We start from the raw sequence: 14071 nt of genomic DNA on the forward strand, positions 1-14071 counted from the left end.
AACGCCAATCAGTAAAATTACAATTCAGAACTATAATGCAGAGTGTTGTGTTGTGTAACATTCCAATTCAGCTGCTTACAACAGCCCTGCAGTGTTGTCCTGTTATATCCCCATTGCAGGCACTCCAACCCCTTCTATGTAGACACATTGAGTGTCTTACTCCTGTAACAAAAAAATTGAAAAAAGGGTGGGGGCGGAGGAGCCCCAATTTTAACCGAGACGCCTGAGAGAGGCGCGTGCGTGTGTGTGTGTCTCGTCCCACCCTTCTTGTCCCCCGTGGCGGGTCTGGAGGTGTCCTGCACTCCGAAGCAAAGGCGGAACCAAAAGACACCGGCACTGGTTGGTGGGGGGACGCATTAGCGCGCGGAACCACTTCCGGGAGTCGTCCGGGACTGCTTCCGGAGCAGCCCGTCCCTGCCTGCCTGCCTGCCAGCTGCGCGTCTTCTCCGCCCAGCGCGCCACGATGGGGATCCTGGAGAAGATCGCGGAGATCGAGAAGGAGATCGCCCGGACCCAGAAGAACAAAGGTGCGGGGATGGAGGGTGGCAGCCTCGCCGGGCCCTCCCTGGGCCTCTCAGTAGCTGCATGGCAGGCAGGTGTTCAACAGGCGAAGCTTTCCCTGGGTGTTACTACACTTATACCCCGGCTTTCCCCCCTCTTGCAAACAACCCAAGGCCGCTTCCATAGTCCTCCTCCCCCTCTTCTCCATTTTATCCTCACAACAACAACAACCCCGTGAGGTGGGTTAGGCTGAGAGTCAGAGACTGGCCCGAAGTCACCCAGTGAGCCTCCATGGCCGAGCAGGGCCCAGAGCCCAGGTCTCCAGGGTCCCAGTCCAGCAGTCTTGAGGGAGAACATCCCATAGTTTGGGAGCGATGGAGGAGAAAGGCCTTTCACGCCTGCCCAACAGACGTGGGAACGCAGGAAGCTGCTGCCGTCTGCCGAGTCAGACTCTTGGTCCATCTCGCCCAGTATTGTTGGCACTGACTGGCAGCCGTGGCTCTCTGGCAGGAGGTTTTCCAGGCCCTACCTGGAGATACCTGGGACCTTCCGCATGCATAGGAGGGGCTCGACCACCAACACATCTGGCTTCTGAGAGTCATGGCACCCTCAAGGCTCCTTAGATCGTAATATTCGGTGTTAGGTGAAAAAGAGCAATAGGGTTGGGTCAGCATATCGATGGCACTTGACTCCAAAGCTCCAAATGTCCTCTCCCAGCAGCTTCATGTAATACTAAACAGCATGTGGAGCAGGATAGAAACCTGTGGGACATCACAGTTGAATGGCTATAGGGTTGAGCAATAATCGCCCAGCACCATCTTTTGGACATGGCCCAGAACCACTGCAAAACAACGCCCTCCAGATCCAGCTTGCCAGGCATTCCCAAAGATACCATGGTTGGTGGTATCCAAGGCTCCCAAGAGGTCCAAGAGAACTAATATGATTACGCCCCTTCAGCCACGTCCAGGTCCTGCCATAGATCATCCACCAAGGTGAACAACACAAGTCTCTGTCCCGTATCCCAGCCAAAAGCCCAATTAAAATGTGTCCTGATAATCATATACTGGCCAAAGTAGAAGTAAAGCTGAACGGATATATATTCCAGCTCCACTAGTTCGTCTGTTAACGGTTCTGACGAGATGTGTGTGTTGTTTTTCCTTTTATGTTCTAGCTACTGAGTACCACCTTGGCCTGCTGAAGGCGAAACTTGCAAAGTACAGGGCTCAGCTTCTAGAGCCTTCAAAATCGGCTGCGGCCAAAGGCGAAGGCTTTGATGTGATGAAATCTGGAGATGCCCGGGTGGCATTAATTGGTTTCCCCTCTGTGGGTAAGGTCAGTGAAAAGCGGAAAATTGCTGTTCCGATTTCCATTGTTTCCCTGCTCCCTACCTTTAAAGAAAGCCTTGGTCTTATAATCGACAGAGATTAAACATATAGAGAGGAAGGAAGAGGTAGACAAGTGAGATCAGGGAGAGGGCTAGAGTGAAGAGATCAGTATTGAAGTGGCATTTTAAAGACAGTTGTGGATGGTGTCAGATGAAAGCCAGGAAGTACCGAATTCCAGTGATAGAAAGGGACAAGCTGGAGCATGTTCAGAGAGGGGCAACCAGGATGATCAAGGGTCTGGAAACAAAGCCCTATGAGGAGAGACTGAAAGAACTGGGCATGTTTAGCCTGGAGAAGAGAAGATTGAGGGGAGACAGGATAGCACTCTTTAAATACTTGAAAAAGTTGTCACACAGAGGAGGGCCAGGATCTCTTCTCGATCCTCCCAGACTGCAGGACACGGAATCATGGGCTCAAGTGACAGGAAGCCAGATTCCAGCTGGACATCAGGAAAAACTTCCTGACAGAGCAGTACGACAATGTAACCAGTTACCTAGGGAGGTGGTGGGCTCTCCCACACTAGAGGCATTTAAGAGGCAGCTGGACAGCCATCCGTCAGGGATGCTTTAAGGTAGATTCCTGCATTCAGCAGGGCGTTGGACTCGATGGCCTTGTAGGCCCCTTCCAACTCTATTATGAGTCTGTGATTGGAGGATGTCATTTGGGTTTTTAAGGAGAAGAAAGTAACTCAAGAAGAGATGGATGCTAATACATGCTTAAGGTAATTTTGTTTCTTTCCTAAATGTAAAATATCATGTCTGCTTTACATTTATTTAAAACATTTATATCCCGCCCTATATCATTAAGATCTCAGAGCAGCGTACAAATAAAAACATACAGTATAAAATGATAAATATGCACAGTTAAAAACAAATTAAACCCTGATCCAAGTTAAAATGATGTATAATTTAAAATCAGTAAAAGCAGTTAAAACAATGTGCCAGTGAGTTTAACCATCAAAGGCTTTGTTAAGAAGCCATGTTTTTACTTGGCGTCGAAATGCAATCAATGTTGGCGCCAATCGGGCCTCCAAGGGGAGGGCATTCCACAGTTGGGGGGCCACCACAGAGAAAGCCCTCTCCCTTCATAGCGTATATGTTGCATTGTTCGGATGCGGAGAAGGGCTCCTCCAACAGATCTATGATACATTTTCCTGTCTGTTAATATATCTAAGGATGTTTTAAGCCTTGACCGTTCCATGTACTTTTCTGGTTTTGATATTTAAATACTTTCTTCACTAAAACTATCTTTAAAAGGAAAAGTGAGCTACTGCTTACAGCAATGCAAGCATATTTCACAATCCTTCCATCAGAAAACTAGCAATACATTTGGGAGATGCAGCCTAGAACAAACTCAAACAGAGGTTCACATCAGCTGACCTATTCGTTTGTCACAGCTGCATGGCATTTTCCTCCTTTGTGATATAAGCCCTGCTGCTGTTAATCCATTTGTTTTCCCTTTCAGTCCACTTTCCTCAGTTTAATGACTTCCACGGCCAGCGAGGCGGCTTCGTATGAATTCACCACGTTAACGTGTATCCCTGGAGTCATTGAGGTCAGTCCAATTCTGTCTGATTATTACAGTTGGTTCCTTTTTTTTCCTTTTCGTTTTTTAGGGAGGGTTGCCACTAAAATCAGAATCTTTTATGGGTGCCAATCCCCCCCCACCCCCGGTCCCTTCATCTGTGCATTTCCTTACTTTTGATAAAGGAGTATTATAAGATCGTTTTACTTGTAGCGTAAGCTTCCCAAGGAGGCTCACCTGGTGCCTACACTGCACTCCTTTCAGCACCAGGTGGCCTGATTTTCCCAGGCATTTTAGTCTTTCACTTCCTGTTGTTTTTGAATCTGTTACTGTTTATTAAATCTTTGCTCTGCTGTTAGGTTTTATTTTGCTTTTGTTTTTTATTTTATACTTCATTCTAAACTTCCATGTTGCTTTTTCCTGTGTTGTATCTTCAATTGTTGTGAACTGTTCAGAGAGCTTCGGTGATTGGGTGGTACAGAGACGTAATAATAAATATAGTGAACCATTTTTGCAGCCCCAGTTCAAAAAACTTCTTAAGGCACAATCCTATGCATGGTTAGACATGGGAAGTAGTAGGACTCTTTTTCCTGTATAAGGAAGGAAAGGAAAGGAACCTCTCGTGCAAGCACTGAGTCATTACTGACTCTTGGAGGGACGCCAGCTTTCACTGACATTTTCTTGGCAGGCCTTATAGCGGGGTGGTTTGCCGTTGCCTTCCCCGGCCGTTATTACCTTTCCCCCAGCTAACTGGGCACTCATTTTACCGATCTCGGGAGGATGGAAGGCTGAGTCGACCTGAGACGGCTGCCTGAAACCAGCTTCCGCTGGGATCGAACTCAGGCCGTGGGGAGAGTTTCAGCTGCAGAATTGTGCCCTGATACATTTCTAAGTGAACTTATACCCTATTTCTTCGATTCTAAGACGCACTTTTCCCCCCATATAAACATCTCTAAAAATGGGGCGCGTCTTAGAATCGCAGGTGTGTCTTAGGGTTTTTTTTTTTCTGTTGGTGGTACTGAAATTAGTGTGCGTCTTACAATCGATGGTGTCTTACAATTGAAGAAATACGGTAAATCCCATAGCGAAATGTGTGCGTCTGTGCAGTTGAAGCATTGCAAACGCACAACAGTTATTTGTGAAAATGATTCTAAAAAGGAGTAAGTCAGGTGATCTATTTGCTTGGGTGTTCAGAGCTTGTGAGGCTGGTGTTTGGGGCAGCAGAGTGGTGGAGAGATGCCCTGTCTGTCTAAGCAGTGCAGGGCTTCCCTTTTCCCACGTGCGTCTTCATGACTCTCTTTTTTTTTTTAACAGTACAAAGGAGCCAACATCCAACTTCTCGATCTGCCTGGGATTATTGAAGGAGCCGCTCAAGGTAGGGGGGGGTCTCTCATTCTGCCATTTGATCGCTAGTGCTGTGTTGACTGTGCCATTTCCTTTATTATTTATTTATTTATTTATATAGTACCATCAGTGTACATGGTGCTGTACATAGTAAAACAATAAAACAGCAACACCCTGCCACACAGGCTTACATTCTAATAAAATCATAATAAAACAATAAGGAAGGGAAGGGAATGCATCCAACAGGCACAGGGGAGAGTAAAACTAACAGTGTAAAAGTAAGATCAAAGTCAAGTTCTAAAAGCTTTAGAAAAAAGAGAAGTTTTCAGCTGAGCTTTAAAAACTGTAATTGAACTCGTGTTCTGCAAATGCTCTGGAAGAGAATTCCAGGCATAAGGGGCAGCGAGAGAAAATGGATAAAGCTGAACAAGTGAAGTAGAGACCCTTGGACAGGTAAGAAACATAACATTCGATGAGTGAAGAGCACGAATGGGGCAATAATGTGAAATAAGAGAAGACAGTTAGGAAGAGATTTCAGGAGTGGAGTGACATGATCAAATCAATGAGCCAAGAAGGTGATTTTAGCAGCAGAATGCTGAATGGAGACCAACGAACTAACGTGAGAGGAAGGAAGGCAAGTCAGGAAAAGGTTACAATAGTACAGTTCCCTTGATGCACATCCCTCTAGCCTGGATCCCATTTTATTCCACAGAGGGATTCACTGAGGCTCCACCATCCACCCCCTTGGTCAACATAACTAGGGATTATCCGCGTTTTGTTAACTACATCCCATCTGTGTTTCGGAGATTGCCAGGCGTTCTTCCTTCCACCATCCACTCATTGACAGAATCGAATTTTTCTTAGTTGCAGAAACTCACAAATGGGCACTTCTGAAAATGTGCAGATCCCCCCTCACCCCGCAACTCCGCATTTCCATGCTTTAGCCTATGGGGGTTCCGTGTTTTCCTTTTCATATTTTTGTACGACTAAATTTGCGTACAATTCCCGAAAGTGGAAGACTGTTCCGCAAGTCCGCACCACTCAGAAAAGGCTGGTCTGCTGCAGATCCGTAGAAAACGCTGGCCAAAAATCCAGCGGAGCTCTGCTGTTGCTGTTTGAATTTGTGGAATGTCACCGTTGGATACTGCCTAATGATGATGTGTAGCTTCTGGAGCTGCTTCTGCTGCCATTTGGTTTACCTGCTTTGACCACAGGTAACCCCCACCCCCTCTTTCCTGCTCTGCTCCACAGGGAAAGGCCGAGGGCGCCAGGTGATCGCTGTGGCCCGGACTTCAGATGTCGTCATCATGATGCTGGATGCCACAAAGGGGGAAGTGCAGAGGTCAGTGTCAGGGGGAGAAGCAGGGATTCGGCCCCTTGTTGGAGGGATAACGGGCCGCATTTTATTTGGCCCAATGGCTTGATGGCTCCATGTGACCCGCTGTCCCTCCTGTGTCCCGCAGGGCTCTGTTAGAAAAGGAACTGGAATCAGTGGGCATCCGGCTGAACAAATACAAGCCCAACATCTACTTCAAGGTAAGAGATACGGGAGCCCTGAGAGACGGGAAGAGGCCGTAGCCCAGAGATAGAACCTGGCCAAGTTCAGTTCGTGACATTTCCCTTGGAAACCGGGATGGGAAATCTGTGGCACAGGAGGGCCGTCCTAACCGGGTCCCTCTCCTATCTTCCAGCCCAAGAAGGGAGGAGGCATCTCCTTCAACTCCACCGTGATGCTGACCCAGTGCTCCGAGAAGCTGGTGCAGCTCATCCTCCACGAATACAGTATCCTTTTTCGCAGCGCATCCTGGTGGCTGCCTTTCAGAGCTGGCTGTTCAGGAGACAATTTGTAATCGTGCCTTTATAAACTTGTCAATAGGGGCCGTAGTAGAGTGGCAGATCTCGGGGGTCTACTTCCGATCTCTCCAATTAAAGTAATCAGACAGCATGTGATATGACTGAGAGAGTGAGAGACCTCTTTTTAACTGAGACCCTGGAAAGGCACAGGCTGTCAGAGTAAACAATGCTGGCCTGGGCTGCAAGGCCACTTCCCATGTTCCTCTTTCCTTCCCACAGGCCAACGAACGAGTAGCTATTTATGAGCCTGTTGTAATGATCTCGAAGCCGAAGATGCTTCAAATAACCTGGCCCCAAACCGTTTAGGGCTTTGAATGTCAATACCAGCACTTTGAATCGGGCCCGGACCTGGACTGGCAGCCAATGAAGTTGTAAAAGGACTGGCGTAATGTGATCTCGCCGGCCAGTCCCTGTTAGTAAACGGGCTGCCCTGTTTTGTACCAGCTGAAGTTTCCGAACCGTTTTCAAAGGCAGCCCCACGTATAACGCATTGCAGTAATCCAAATGAGGTTATCAGAGCATGGATGACTGTAGCTAGGCTATCTCTGTCCAGATAAGGGCGTAGTTGGTATATCAACCTAAGCTGATAAAAGGTGCTCTTTGCCACTGAGTTCACCTGTGCCTCAAGTGACAGTTCTGGATCCAAGAGCACCTCCAAACTTCGGACCCAATCCTTTAGGGAGAGTGCAACCCCATCTAGGACAGGGCAAGCATCACCTCACTGGACAGATGCAGGCATCACTTTCGAAGTGCTGGTGCAATCGCCTAAAATTCATACTTTAGTGTGTAATCCTATGCATACTTAGACAGGAAGAATACCCTACAGCTCTCAGCATGCTGGGAGTTGTAGGACTTTATTTACTGTCTAAATATGCATAGGATTACGCCCTTAATTGAGTTAAGATTTCTTTCGAATGGGACACGGTCTTAAACAAGATCAGTGGTGTTCCCTCCTGCCCGCCGTATTCCACCCTCCCAGCAACCCTGTGACGTAGGCTTACTTCGAAAAGAGGGACTGGCCCTAGGTCACCCAGCAAGCTTCATAGCCAAGTGGGCATCTGAACCTGAGCCTCAGCAGTCCTAGTCTGACACTGACCTCCGTAATGTTCTCGCTAGAAAATGTGAAGCGTTTAACCTTAACTCTGCCCGCCTAAGAAATCTTCAATGCAGAGGTTCTCTTCCGAGAAGACTGCACACCTGATGAGTTCATTGACGTGATTGTCGGCAACCGCGTCTACATGCCCTGCCTTTATGTGAGTCCCTTGGGAGATTTTTGTTCTTTGACAAAATGGGGCAGGGGGCATAAATGATTTCCCTCCGTGCATGGAAATCTCTTTTAGCTCTCCTTGCTAACTCTGCTGCTGAATTCACGGGTTCTGTAACAAATTACAGACCACTTGTTTACCATCTGAGACAGAACATCTTACCCAGAGAGCGTCCTGTCCCTGTGCGTTGGATCAGCTATTGTCTGCAAGAACCCCCCGGCCTGCAATTCCATGCCAGTGCCAGTTAACTTGACAACCTAGGCTTTGAAAAATAAAATAAAAAGCCAAGATCCTAGCCCTTATGGTGGCAAAATAGCGTGCAGGCAATATGTACGGGAAGAAAGAAAACGCACTCTGTCTGAAAATGGCTGCAAAAGGGAAATGCCTCTGGAGGGGAAGGGTCGGCAATGCTACAAACGAGAAGGATCTTGGAATTGTTGTAGATCACAAGCTGAATATGAGCCAACAGTGCGATATGGCTGCAAGAAAGGCCAATGCTATTTGGGGCTGCATTAATAGAAGTATAGCTTCCAAATAGCGTGAGGTACTGGTTCCTCTATATTCGGCCCTGGTTAGGCCTCATCTAGAGTATTGTGTCCAGTTCTGGGCTCCACAATTCAAGAAGGATGCAGACAAGCTGGAGCGTGTTCAGAGGAGGGCAACCAGGATGATCAGGGGTCTGGAAACAAAGCCCTATGAAGAGAGACTGAAAGAACTGGGCATGTTTAGCCTGGAGAAGAGAAGATGGAGGGGAGACATGAGAGCACTCTTCAAATACTTAAAAGGTTGTCACACAGAGGAGAGCCAGGATCTCTTCTCGATCCTCCCAGAGTGCAGGACACGGAATAATGGGCTCAAGTTAAAGGAAGCCAGATTCCATCTGGACATCAGGAAAAACTTCCTGACTGTTAGAGCAGTATGACAATGGAACCCGTGACCTTGGGAGGTGGTGGGCTCTCCCACACTAGAGGCCTTCAAGAGGCAGCTGGACAACCATCTGTCAGGGATGCTTTAGGGTGGATTCCTGCATTGAGCAGGGGGGTTGGACTCGATGGCCTTGTAGGCCTCTTCCGACTCTAGTATTCTATGATTCTATGGGGGAAACTGTCAAACTTGAGAAACTCCGAGTTGATTTCCAAAAAAAACCCCACAAAAAAACCACAAAGAATGTTCTGATTGGGTACTTCTTGGATCGGAGCAGCTCTCTTTTACGTGCCTCCTTTCTGTTGCTATTGCATAATCAGTGCTGAAAGCCTCAAAAGATAATTGCTGCACCTACTTTCTTCCCAACCCTGCTATGGTTATGTAGCGCCACCAGGGTGCACGGTGGTTTAATGAGTCACAAGATCAAATGGGACAGATCCCTGCCCCAAGGAGTTTGCAAACTTTCTCTCTGCTGGGGAAAGTGGTGGGGAGGAAGGGAATCTCCTATATTGATCATCCCATTCCTTTCTTCTCCACGTTTCGATTTAGGTTTATAACAAAGTCGATCAGATCTCCATGGAGGAGGTCGATCGCCTGGCTCGGAAGCCCCACAGCGTTGTGATCAGGTAAGGTGAGCCCCCAGACCTTGCGCTTAGCTGCCTGTGTGTGCTTGGCTTAAACTTTGCAGCATAGGCTGTGATGGGTCCTTTGGAACAAGACTGCCCTCCACTGGCGTCCTATTGGGCGGTATAGAAATGTAATAAATAAATAAATAAATAAATACTTGTTCACTTATTATATGCTGCCCCAACTGTGCTCAGGTTGGTTTACAATCATAAAAATAACAATAAAGCAACAATAAACAACCCAAACAATAAAATACTTAAATATTTATAATAAAAAAGAGCCAGTAGTCAAGTTAATAACAACAGCAACAGATCAAAAATTGAACTCCTGCTGGAAGAAGAGGGTCTTAACCTGGCATCTAAACATATACGATGAAGGCGCCCGGTCGATCACCCTAAGAGGGGCATTCCACAGAGAGGGAGGGGCACGGCAGAGAAGGCTCTTTCCCCGGTAGGCATTCATCGCATCATTGGGCGGTGGCACCCAGCGACGAGCCTCCAAGGGCCTTGCTAGATGAGGCTTTAGCCCGGTGCGAGCCCTGGGCTCACCCCTGTGCGTCCAGATGACGCACAGGGCTACGGTGGGGACATGGGAGGGCGGGAATCGTGGCCTACAGGACATGGGGGGCGGGAAATGGAGTCCAGGGGAGATCGGGGGGTGGGAAACGGAGGCCAGGGGAGATTGCGGGGGATCGTGGCCCAGGGGCAAGGGGGGGATCGGACATGGCGGGCGGGGGGCATCAGATATCGCTGGGGAGGAATCAGGGGCAGGGGGAGCGGGGAACCCTTTTTTCTTTAAAAAAAACTACCTACCTTTCTCGTTGGTGCACTCCTGCGCACATGGCCCCTTTAAACAAACAAAAAATGGCCGACGCGAGGGGGCTTTCCTTTACCCCGTCGTGTGTTACGTGTAGACAGGAGCAACAGCCCATGCTACTTCTAGCACGGGCTGGCCCCTCTACAGGCCCGGATTCCCATGTAGGGGTAGCCAAGCCCCAAAGGTGATCTTGGCAATCGGGTCGGAATATATGGGAGAAGGTGTTTCCGACGACCCCACCTCACACACGAGGCTTTGACGCGCCCACCTCCCTCAGGCTAAGCACCGCCACTTAAATACCTGAGGAAGGGGTAAAACGAAAAGTATAACCTTTCCCTTATAGCAGAGGGAAAAGGTAAGGAGATTTGGAAAAGGCTTTTCTGTGAATACAGCAGGCTGAAGGTTTAATGTCATGTGTTTATTTATGAACCAATAGAGCAGGAGACACGGCCAAACTGACATGTGGTTTTGTGGTAGCAAAATAAAATGTTTATTGTTGCTTACAGTTCTTAGTTCCTTCAAATTCTATTCCAACCCTGCCTATTCTTAAGAATACTGGTAGTAACCAATCTAAAATAACAATCCTTAGTCCCTATGATCTTATTTTCACTCACTCCTCACACAACTCCTGACAAGAAATCACTCAGATAAATCCATCTACTCTCCAACCCCAATCACCAACCAAACCCCTCAGACTGCTCAGCTCCCCCATATATAGACTCCTCCCCCTTTCCACAGCATCACTAGCCACACCCACTCATTCCAACATTCCGTACTCTCTAGAAATACTCACCAACATTCCGTACTCTCTAGACATACTCACCCCAGACCTATCTAAGGGAATAGAAATGCGGGTAACGCCACAGTGTCCCTTTAGATCAGCCTTCCTCAACCTGGGGCGCTCCAGATGTGTTGGACTGCATCTCCCAGAATGCCCCAGCCAGCTGGCTGGGGCATTCTGGGAGTTGTAGTCCAACACATCTGGAGCGCCCCAGGTTGAGGAAGGCTGCTTTAGATAGACTAGAGGCCTAAGCCGTTTAGGGCCTTGAAGGTCACCGCCAACACTTCGAACCAGTCCCGGAAGCGGACTGGCGACAGTGCAGCTGAGCCAGCCTTGGAGTAACGTACGAGCAACGGCCCCCGTTCCCACAAGCAGCCTTTGCTGCTCTATTCTGCGCTAGCTGAAGCTTTAGAACAGTCTTCGGAGGAAGCCTCACGTCTAACCTTTGCGTGTGCCCCTTTAGCTGCGGCATGAAGTTGAACCTGGACTACCTGCTGGAGATGCTGTGGGAATACCTGGCCCTTACCTGTATCTTCACTAAGAAAAGAGGCCGTAAGTAGCACAGCGGGCTGGCGGAGTCGGACGAAGCACGGTTGTGAAGATATTGGGGATTTACGGGGAGGTAGGAGCCCCCCAAATTTCTAGCGCTCTGCTAAGCAGGCTGTTCTCTTTCTCCTTCCCTCCCCAAATCTCTGTTCCTTGTAGAGAGACCAGATTTCTCGGATGCCATCATTCTGCGGAAAGGGGCCTCTGTGGAGCATGTGGTAAGCATCAAATCCTAAGAGCCGCAGAGGGCGCCCCAGAGGTCATCTAGTCCAAACTCTGCCGCCTCCGTGACATCACTCATCCAGCTTTCTCTTTAAAAACCTATCCAAAGGGGGGTTGGGGTTAGAGAAATGAGACATTTTATTTTTACATAATGTACCAGTAACAAAAATAGGAGCAGGCACGGCCAGACGCTTACTCCCTGCTGGACAAAGCAGCCAGACGACGTGGCTTTGAAGAAGCCCTCTCTTTGTTTCTGAACAAGTTGGTCGTAATTGTTCCTGTGTATCATCCATTCCCCTTGGCCTGGGCCATTAAGGCATCCATGGAAACAAGCTCAGAGGCGTCGCAGCCGTCGGTTTGGGGACCGGGAGGAGGCCGTGCTGCCACATTCGTTCCACGTCTGGGACCGAGCGGGAGGCGGGCGCTTTGAACAGTGGCAGGGAAGGAGAGCGGGGAGCCGGGTTCGCCTCAGAGGCTTCCTGAGTTTGGGAGCTCTGCAGCGACTGTCCCCAACCTGGGGCCCTCCAGGTGCAGGTTTGGAGAGAGATAAAAGCCCACCCCCCTGCCATGCCAATTGGGGTTGATGGGACTTGCAGTTCGACACATCCGCAGGGCATCAGGTTGGAGAGTGTCGTTCGGGAAGGGATGCTGCTGGAGGTGTCCTTCCCAGCGACGAGTACGGAGCTGAACCGGAGAGATTGTACATCTCAAGCTTTTCTCCCTTCAGTGCCATCGGATTCACCGGACGTTAGCCAGCCAATTCAAGTACGCCTTGGTTTGGGTAAGTGTCTGGGCAAGCTAAGAAAGGCGGCTGGCTGGTTTTGTTTTAATTTAATTTATCTAAAGCCTTTCTGCTCTGCTCCTCAGCCGAAAAAAGGCTCCCGGAGAGTTCGTTACCTTGCTGAGGAGCTTCCGAGAGGCATCGGGCTTGTGGCCTTGGGCTAGTTCCCTGCTTGGTCCGGTCCGGTCGGGCTTCTCTGACGCACGCGGATCGGTGGGGGCGGGCGCAGAGCTTTAGCGCCAAGTAGCCAGACCTTGAGAGGGAGATGAGCTAAGGCAGCGTGCATCGATCACAACAGCTTTCCCCAACTTGGCACCCACCGGATGTGTTGGACTACAACCCCCATCATGCCCAGCCAGCTGGGAATGATGGGAGCTGTAGTCCAACACACCCAGAGGGTGCCAAATTGTGGGGAGGCTGCATGACAGCATCCTCTGGTTGTGAAATCCTTTGACATTCGGTTTTGGCCAAGACTATGCTGTCCTTGCCAACTCCGTAGCGAGGAGAAGTTCAACAGGTGCAGCTCTTCCCGCCGTTGTCAGATCCTTGAGCAGCAGGGAAGGACCCCAGCCGTGGAGAGCCGCCGCCAGGCCAGGCGGGGTCCACCTTTGCATCAGGCACTTTTCTATATTCCCCCAAACTGGGCCTGCTAAAAAAAACCACCTCTCTTTGGCTTTCAAGGGAACCAGCACCAAATACAGCCCCCAGCGGGTAGGACTCAACCACTTGATGGAGCACGAAGACGTCATCCAAGTAGTCAAGAAATAAGGCCGCCGAGCCGGCGATCGCTCGTGCCTCGTCCTGTCCCACTCCAGCGCGACTTGAGTATTAAAAAAGGGTGTGGGGGACTCCGGACATGCTTGCAAGTCAGGGACGTGGACAAGAAGAGGTCCTTGTTTTACACGGCAGCGTGGTTTGAGTGGCACTTTTTCAGTAGCACGGCCCTGGGTGCCTTTGGGAGGCTTTGGTGTGCGGGGAGACGGCTTGTGACTTAACGGCTACCAAGTCCCAGCTACCCAGAAAAGTGGCCCTGGGATGCGTGAGTCGATGTCCGTGGAGGCCGGCCGTCCCATCCTTCCTTCTTTCTTTCCCCCTTCCGTGTGGGTCGTACTGCGACTGGAACAAACAGCCCATCTTTTTCCCCAATTCAAAAATCAGTACTCCAATCTCGGCACAGACCGGACACTGTCAAAAGCAAACACACACACACACACACACCCCGCGGAAAGCAAGGGCTCGTTAACGCGTGGATCCGCCCGTCACGTCTGCAGAGTGACCCATGGAGCTTCACTTCCGTGGGGGCCACGGAAGCCAGGCCGTGCCTCTTCCTCCCGGATTGCCTGTTTGGCAAGGCACCAACGCAGCAAGCGCCGCTCGGATGCTGCACGTCTACCGGACGTGCTTTTGCTCTTTCTGTCTCCAGACCCACCGAAAGCCACGTGCCCTTTGATTGAAATAAAAGAATGGATCCTACTTCTCTTTGGAACTTCTGAAAAGTCAG

General features: G+C 49.5%; 1 protein-coding gene across 2 annotated transcripts; it reads left to right on the top strand.

The window, feature by feature from the left end:
* The first annotated feature begins 410 nt into the window (after nt 1-410).
* DRG2 (developmentally regulated GTP binding protein 2) lies at nt 411-14043 on the top strand. Of its 2 annotated transcripts, XM_063143249.1 has the most exons (13): nt 411-527; nt 1673-1833; nt 3351-3440; nt 4725-4785; nt 6006-6096; nt 6218-6290; nt 6446-6536; nt 7764-7861; nt 9347-9423; nt 11485-11573; nt 11727-11785; nt 12517-12570; nt 13252-14043. In XM_063143249.1, the coding sequence occupies exons 1-13, from the start codon at nt 464-466 to the stop codon at nt 13336-13338; spliced, it is 1095 nt and encodes a 364-aa protein (XP_062999319.1). In that variant the 5' UTR covers nt 411-463; the 3' UTR covers nt 13339-14043. The 2 variants fall into 2 exon arrangements, with proteins under 2 accessions (XP_062999319.1, XP_062999320.1); XM_063143250.1 differs by lacking the exon at nt 411-527 and having other exon boundaries at nt 1750-1828.
* Nucleotides 14044-14071: the final 28 nt, after the last annotated feature.

The sequence above is a fragment of the Elgaria multicarinata genome, chromosome 17, assembly GCF_023053635.1.
Source record: "Elgaria multicarinata webbii isolate HBS135686 ecotype San Diego chromosome 17, rElgMul1.1.pri, whole genome shotgun sequence".
Lineage (NCBI taxonomy): Eukaryota > Metazoa > Chordata > Lepidosauria > Squamata > Anguidae > Elgaria > Elgaria multicarinata.